The 8,164-nt window shown below is 42.3% G+C and overlaps 1 protein-coding gene across 1 annotated transcript; it reads right to left on the reverse strand.

Moving 5' to 3' along the window:
* Window positions 1-3,056: 3,056 nt before the first annotated feature.
* On the reverse strand, window positions 3,057-7,913 carry LOC149313262 (vasotocin-neurophysin VT-like). The gene is made up of 3 exons (XM_089527138.1): window positions 7,564-7,913; window positions 4,983-5,184; window positions 3,057-3,386 (listed from the first exon to the last, which is right to left on the reverse strand). Exons 1-3 carry the CDS (start codon window positions 7,735-7,737, stop codon window positions 3,214-3,216), a joined length of 549 nt encoding a protein of 182 aa, XP_089383264.1. The 5' UTR covers window positions 7,738-7,913; the 3' UTR covers window positions 3,057-3,213.
* Between the last annotated feature and the right edge of the window lie 251 nt (window positions 7,914-8,164).

Consider the following 8,164-nt stretch of genomic DNA (forward strand, 5'->3'; position numbering starts at 1 on the left):
AGAGGCTGAGAGTGTCTGATTTGCTCAGGGTCACCAAGTGGCTTTTATGACCAAGCAGGGATTCGAACCCTGTTCTCCAGAGTCATAGTGCAACCCTCAAACCACTACACCATTCTGCCTCCTTCTAATTCATGCCATGAGCCTGAAATTTTAGGGTGGCTTTTGTGGAATACCACCCCACAGAAGCTTGTGCTGGCAGTTTAATTGTACCTGGCATCCTGTTAGCAACTTACTCCTGCATAAATGTTAAGAGTTTGCACCATTTTCATGCCTGTACTCAGCATGGTGCAATGGTATGAGTATTGGACTAGGATCCTTGGAGACCTGGGTTCGGATCCTGACTCAGCCATGGAAACCTACTGGGTGAACCTGGGCAAATCATCTTCTCTCAGCCCAAAAGGAAGGCAATGGCAAACCTGCTCTGAATCAATCTCACACAAAAAAGATTTGCCATAAGGTGGTGATGACTTGAAGGCACACAACAACAACAACAACAACGACAACAACAACAACCCACTGACTGCTAGTTTACGTGTTTACTCATTTCCTCTTTGGAGTTTATCACACGAAGGAGATTGGGAGTTTATCCTGTGAATATCCCTGAAAAATAGCGTAATTACGTGAAATGATTTCTCATGACATCACACAAAGCCTGCCATTAAAGTGGTCACAAAGAAGCATTAACACGCATCTTTTTACTTTTGGGATTTCAGAGACAATGCATTTCCGATATCACTTTATTTGTGCAATTACGTGTGATAATCCTTCGCCCAATTGCTCACCATTTTTTCTTTATTTGCAGGATGCTTTAAATGCGCTTTAATCTCTCTTTAATGCCAAAATTAGCCCCAGTGTGATAAACTCTTTTGTCTGCTTTACCACACTTGCTCTTTTTCTGCATCTCTCTAACTGAAATCATTTTTCTTCTCTCTCCTCCATTAGCTTTTGCATTTGATTATGAACCACTATTGTAAGTAAAGTGACTTTTATCTATTTTACCAAAAAACCCACTAAGCTTGTTTCTTTTCTCTGTTAGACCCTGGTTGTGTTTGGATGGATGCGGTTGTTGTTCCTTACTTTGCTTGAGAGACCCACTACTGTCTCTCACATTTTCCAACAGCAGGTTCCTTTACGTAAGTGGCTGGATATTTTTACCCAAAATGGATGTCCATATTCAGTTGAAGCTTGTAGAAGCAGAAGTGTGCTTGCATTTCTATTGTACACACGGTGCCATTGTATATTGCACACATACATTTTTCATTACATATACAGATGTGCATTTCACATTTGGATCATTTTCACCTTTGTTTTTTCATTCAGTTGTGCAGCGTTGGGAATTGTAGTTGGTGCAGTCCTGAGAATTTAATCAAAAATGTCCTACCCCTTCCCCGCTCTCAGGATCATGTTTCACAGATAGAAACTATTTTAAGTCAGTTTTGTGATTCAGAGTTTGGAATATTCACCATTTGGATTCCAGATTCCAGAATCCTAGTTCTGGAAGGTAAAGTCAGAATGTAATTTTTCCAAATTCTGCTGTGGATATATATATATATGCCATGCGACTGTTCATTCTATGTGTCATGGTTTGGACCTCTGCTACCAGGCAGATGGGTTTTAGAGTCCTCCTTGGCATCGTAGCCAAACATTACCAGCTGTGCAGTAGAATGAAAGCGTTCATTTGTATTAATGACCTTGTTGGATACATTTGGATTTGCTTTGCAGTTCAAGGCTAGCTACTTTCTCATATGGGGATGGGATATCATTGTCCTGTCCCTATACTATGCTTCTCATAGGAGCCCAGCAAGTACTTTCCCGCTTAATCATGCTTATCCAGACAATATCTCATTCAGAAAGCATGAGTGAAAGTGATCGTGCGAAAGGCTTTCTCACTACATCACGCTGCTCCGGTGAAGGAAGTAGAATTGTCCTGTGTATGAAGTGGTATTGCCCCCTCATTTCCCATTATTTGGTATTATTGGAACATCCCATTAATGCACCAACAGGACATGACAGGATCAGCGTGATGTAGTGAGAACACCTTTCACACGATCACTTTCACTCGCGCTTTTTGGATGGGATAAGGACGCCCCTCCCTGTGTGATAAAGTCCTAGGAAAAGATGGGAAGGTTGTGAATGGACTTGGGGGGGGGGAGATAATTTTTCTTTGTCGCCAAGGTGCTTGCACAATTCCCATTATTATTGTGGGGAGGAGGGGAGATGGGTTACACTTACCATACATACTTTGATTTTCTTTGTTTGCTTCTGCACTATATAACCCTTGGGAGGCTTCCATAGGACTCAGCCTATGGTGGTGCACCTCAACTCAGGCTCCTCATACATCCAGTAATGGGGAATTTGTTTACTGAGGGATAGTCTGCGTAGAATTAGTTTGGGGGCTCAGTTCTTCCATTGCCTGTGTGACGATGCTGAGCCCATTGGGAAAAGGGCTGGAATGCCTATCTACTTTATAGTTTTCTGCTGCTCTGCAGACTTTGGTCCAAAACACACTGCAGACGTAATCTAGTTTGAGACCACTTTAACTGCCCTTGCTCAATGCTATGGATTTCTGGGAACTGTAGTTTTGTGAGATATTTAGATATTTTGCAGGGATGTCATATTAAGGAGGGAGCAAGCTTGTTTTCTGCTGCTCCAGAGAGTAGGACCCAGAGCAATTTATTCAAAGTACAGGAAAAGAGATTCCAGCTAAACATTAGAAAAAACTTTCTGAGTGTAATAGCTGTGGATATATGATGCCTCAGAGAGTAGTGGAGTCTCCTTCTTTGGAGGGTTTCAAACAGAGGCTGGATGGCCATCTGTTTCGGGGCTATTCCTGCATGGCAAGGGGTTGGACTGGATGGCCCTCTATGATGCCCTGTTTCTGCTTGCTGCATCATTGACCATCTCTCTACTTTTTCCTACGTTACAACAACAAAGTTGAAGTTTTGCTCAAGAATAAACCCAGCATTTCTCCCCACATTCTTTATACCCACAAATCTGAAAGGTGCCACGCTTCCACACATCAGTGACAGAGAACAGATTTCACCACACCATGCCATTAACAGACTTTTATTATTTGCTGTGTATTTATATTTTACTCACAAATGGCTCCTTCTGTATATCACTGATACCTCCTTCTATTTCTTTTTCAGAGGGCATGGAGAAATGCAAAAGAACTATAACAAGCCATTCCAGACCAACTCTGCATTAGTAGCCTCAGTAAAACTGCTGTTTGCCCTGCTGTTGTTGCCTGTTTGCATTCGCCATGTGCATCAGTTTGAGGAGCAGGTCTCCAGTTGAGCTGTCCATCACTGTCAGGTTCTTTTCGGAGGATCCCCGACTTCTTTCACCGTTCTCATCCACGCAGGCGGCATCAGCGGTGCAGCTCTCTTGAGAAGAAAGAAACCCAGAACAAGGATATTTTAATCGGCAAGGTACCAGAAGGTAAACACATTGAGTCTGTGGGGAATATCTTTGGGTTGACACCATTTAGGATGAATAATTTCAAAAGATTTTTTCCTGAATGGCTGAGATTTTGCACATTTTTAAAAATGATTTTTCACATTTTGGATGCTTTTGGAGTGGAGAATTGTTTATACAAAAAGACAGGGTTTTTTTTTTGTTGTTGTTCAAAAAACATGTTTTTATTCAAAAAGGTCCATCTTGGGATAAGATATTACAGGCTGAGTCTCCCTCATCCAGAATTTTTAAATCCAAAATATTCCCAAATCCAAAATTGTCAACATGTGTGGCTGAAATAGTGGCACCATTGTTTCCTGATGGTTCAGATTATAGAGTACACAAACTTTGTTTTATGCACAAGATTATTAAAAATATGATGTATAAAATTATCTTCAGACTATGTGTATAAGGTGTATATGAAACATAAACGTATTTCATGTTTAAACCTGGATCCCATCTCCAAGATATCTCATTATGTATATGGAAATAGTCCAAGATCCAAAGAAACCCCCAAACCAGCTCTTCCCCAAAATCCAAAACACATCTGGTCCCAAGCATTCAGATTTGGGAGACTCAACCTGTAGTAGATTATGCTCAAAATCACTGTTCTGCACAAAATTGGTCAAAATCCTACATGGCCAAGCAAAGTTACAATTACATATATAGAACCATCACCCTTCTCATCACTCTTCGACTGATCAGTTTACTCTAATAGTCTCTTCTTCCATAACAACTGAGTAGGATTGGAAAAATGACTGGCTCTGTGCTATAGCTGGGGGCAGACCTCTAGTATCATTTGCTGAGATCTTCTGGGGACCTTTGGAGATCTCAGAGGATGTCATCATTTTGCATCTGGCTAACAGGGACACAGCCGGGTGCTTCTTTGATCCCTTCTGCTTTCCACTGGCCACAGAAGGGTCCTTAAGCAGAAGGACAGTGAAATTATGGATTGCGGGGAGGGCTTCTATTATTCTGGAAAGAAGACGAGAATACCAACTACACAATGACCAAAAAGAAAGGTCATATATATGTGTATGTTGAGACCCAGCATGGTGTAGTGGTTTGAGTGATAGACTATGCTGACCAGGGCTGGTTTTAAAGAGAATGTGTGACTTCTTTGTTGAAGCAGCTTCATTGGCTGATGGTTAATTTCCAAGCACAAGTCAAACTGCTTGCTGTGACTTATAAAGCTCTATATGGGATAGGTCCAGACTCTCTGAAAGGCCATATCTCCCAGCTTTGAGCCCACATATGTTTTAAGATTATCAGGGAAACACTTTCCCCAAACCCCATCCATCTGGTGAGGACATATGAGAAGTCTTTCTTGGTGGCTGTTCCCAAACAGTGCAATTGCCTTCAATAGCCCTTCATCATCATAGTTCTGCCTGACAATGCGGGATCTGGGCCCAAGATTTTCATTGCATGTCGCTTTAACCTTGTTATCAATTGCCTTGGGTCCCTTATTGGGAGAAAGGTGGGATATAAATTAAATGAATAGATGTGTCCCCCCCCCCATTGCTTACCATCATTGCAGCAAATGCCGGATGCAGCGCATCTCCCACCTGCACCGCAAGGTCTCCCTCCAGTCTCACAAGGAGAAGGCAGATAATTCTCTTCCAGGCAACGCAGGGTTTCGGAGGTGCCAAAGTAACAGCCCAGCTCCTCTCCGCAGCAGATGCTGGGGCCAAAGCAGTTCCCCTTGTTTCCAGGGCCACAAGGAATACACTAAACGGAAAAATAAAGTATTGGGAGGAAGGGTGAATGGTAGCATCCAGGAACTGCCTAAATACTTTAAAGACACCTGATCTGGCTGATTAGTACCAGGACGGGAGACCATCAATGGATACCAGGTGATGGAGGCTATATTTCAGAGGAAGGAACTAGCAAAAACACCTCTGAGGATTCCTTGCCTGGGAAACCCCCATAATTCATGGAGTTGCCATAAGTTGACAAGCCATTTGAAGGACCATATATCCATTTATGAACCCATTAGAGCTCTAAGATCTTTGGGAGAGTCCCTTCTTTCCGTCCCACTATTTCTAAAGCCTTGCAAGATACTTTTGAGTCAAGTCTCAAGTCAAGGGGCACACTTTAACAGAACAAAAGGAGGTGAGCGTGGGAGTGGGTGGGTTGGAGTTTCAATAACTAGAACATCAAGAAGACATGCACAAAGTTTGGTAAAAAAATAATAATATCAGCAATGTTATCAAGATTGCATTTTGAGAGAGCAGGACTTCCCGTAAGTCATGCAATAGGTTTCCAAAGGATTTGAACCCTGGTCTCCAGAGTCATGTCCAATGCTCAAAGCATTATACCAGGCTGGCTCTCTTCCATCTATTGTGTGGCATAGCATTTGGATTGGCATTCAGGACAGTGGGACCTTTGATATCTGCTGGGGTTTGGTTCCAGGACCCCCCTTGGATACCAAAATCCATGAATGCTCAAGTTGCATTAAATACAAGGGCTTAGTCAAATGGTGTCCCTTATATAAAATGGCAAAATCAAGGTTACTGTTTGGAATTTGTATTCTTCTGGAATATTTTCAAACCATGGATGGTTGAATCCGTGGATAAAATATCTGTGGATATGGTGGGTCAACTGTACTGCAATTACAGATTTGTAACCGAGTGTTAGGGATCCGTAACTGATTCATGATCCTGGCACTATTGCCAAGATTGTAAAAGCCCCCCAGTTCTACCTTAACTGACCACCAGCCACTGCAAGCGACAGTGGTCAGTTCTCCTGTTGACTGGGGCACCTGAGACTGATGCTTCTGTCTCCTTCCCAGCAGCGATCTCTGATGCAAGGAGGAGTTGGAAGAGAGATTTGCTTCCAGCTGTTGCATTTGAGATCACTGTCAGGAAGAGGATGGAAACAACAGCCTACTGTGCCCTGACTGACGGAAGAACAGTCCTCCACTGCTTGCAGAGGCTGGTGGCCATTATGGTTGGAGGGCTGCTACCACACTGCAGAAATTAAGCAGTTTGACACCACTTTAACTTCCATTGCTCCATGCTGTGGGATTCTGGGATTTGTAGTTTGGTGGGGCACCACAGCTGACAGGGAAGGCTAAATATCTCACAAAGCTACAAATCCTAGAATCCCATACCATTGAGTCATGGTGGTCCTGAAATGGTACAGAAAAACCACAAATATACAAACAGACACTAATTTGCTATATAGAAAAAACATACAAGGAAAAAAAAACACTTAACAGAATCTGCACATATATATATCTCTGTCTGTCTGTCTGTCTGTCTGTCCAGATAGATAGATAGATAGATAGATAGATAGATAGATAGATAATTTGACATGATTCTTTTATTCATTTTCCAAACACAGTACAAACACCATTTGTTTTTAGACAGGTAACATTACAATACAACAGCAATCAGATTGTCTTTAGAATTACCATGATAAACTTTCCATTATCCAAATTTTTTATCATTACTTAATATAATCGCTTCTAAACTTTTCTACCAACAAGATTTATTTATATTATTCCCATTCTACCTTTATCTGATTTTCTCATGTTGGCACCTCTCTCTTTTCGTATCCCATGCGGGTTCCTCATTTATTTTCCCCAATGCCTCTTTTCCTCAGATACAAGAATCTGCACCTGTTTGAGGTGGTTAAACCAGTCCTGCAAAACAGGTTCAGGATCAGTGTTGCCAACTTCCGAGGAATTCCACGGAATCTGGGAATTTAATTAATTTCTTTCCGGGGAGGTTGACTGAATAATAATAATAAATATTGGGGAATTCCGGGGATTTTGGTAAAACATTCTGGGGAATATCTCTAAGGCTTGTTGGCAACACTGTTCAGGATCCCAGATAGTTCCCTGCAAGTTTGGATTTAAATCAGGAGCAATTTCTCCCACCCCAATCCCACATGGAAGCCAACAATTGGAAGTATCTTCTAGGTTTAGCATTGACCACTGACCAGGAAAAGATAAAAGGAGTTGGATGCAGCTTTTTCTTTTTAGCAGTGGCACCAAAATATAAAATAAGATTCATTCATTCATTCATTCATTCATTCATTCATTCATTCATTCTCTCTCTCTCTCTCATGCAGACATATGCATCAAGCCAGCCTCTGTGGTACCTGTCGGATCTCGGTGTCTGGGTATGCTCTCTTCCCTCCTCGAGGACAGTTCTGGATGTAGCAAGCTGAAGCAAAGGCAAGGAGGCAGAAGAAGTAAACTGGGGTGGATGTTGCAGGCATGATGGTGGTGGTCTTGCAAGGTTTGCTGCTGCTGCTGCCTCCAGTTGTTTGCATCTGGCACCAGGCTGGACCACCTGCCTATTTATACCCTTCCTGGCTTCTCTTCCCACCACCGACGTAATGCCACCACCCGCATCATGGCCAGGGTTGTTTATTCCCTCTCTTGCACTCCTCCTCCCCAACCGAAACCTCAGTCGCACACAATAATTGAGCCAATTTGGTGCCGAGACAAGCTCAGGTCCCTAAAGCTGCTTCTGAATTGTCACAGGGATTATTTTTAATACCACGCATCATCAGCATAAATTTGAGTAGGAAGGGGATCTGAAGCAGATGCGGAGGGAGTTTGTCTAAAGAGATGAGCATTAGAGAAGAGACCTTCTTTGTCATTTTTCCTCAGTGTATCTCAAAGACTGTTTCTTTAGAAAATAAACCTGGCAACAACTTCTGCAAAACGTCTCTTGCCTTTATGATTTCTTTTAGG

This window comes from Sceloporus occidentalis, unplaced genomic scaffold (assembly GCF_023333645.1).
Source record: "Sceloporus occidentalis isolate IW3139 unplaced genomic scaffold, rSceOcc1.0.p SCAF_5, whole genome shotgun sequence".
NCBI classification, from domain to species: domain Eukaryota; kingdom Metazoa; phylum Chordata; class Lepidosauria; order Squamata; family Phrynosomatidae; genus Sceloporus; species Sceloporus occidentalis.

What these genes read in the sequence shown, in the direction of transcription:
- LOC149313262 (XM_089527138.1), bottom strand. Translation starts at nt 7,737, where the DNA reads ATGCAAACAACTGGAGGCAGCAGCAGCAGCAAACCTTGCAAGACCACC. An exon ending in CAGACACCGAGATCCGACAG is followed by an intron (nt 5,185 to 7,563) that starts GTACCACAGAGG and finishes TTTTCCGTTTAG; the next exon opens with TGTATTCCTTGTGGCCCTGG. An exon ending in CGGCATTTGCTGCAATGATG is followed by an intron (nt 3,387 to 4,982) that starts GTAAGCAATGGG and finishes TTTCTTCTCAAG; the next exon opens with AGAGCTGCACCGCTGATGCC.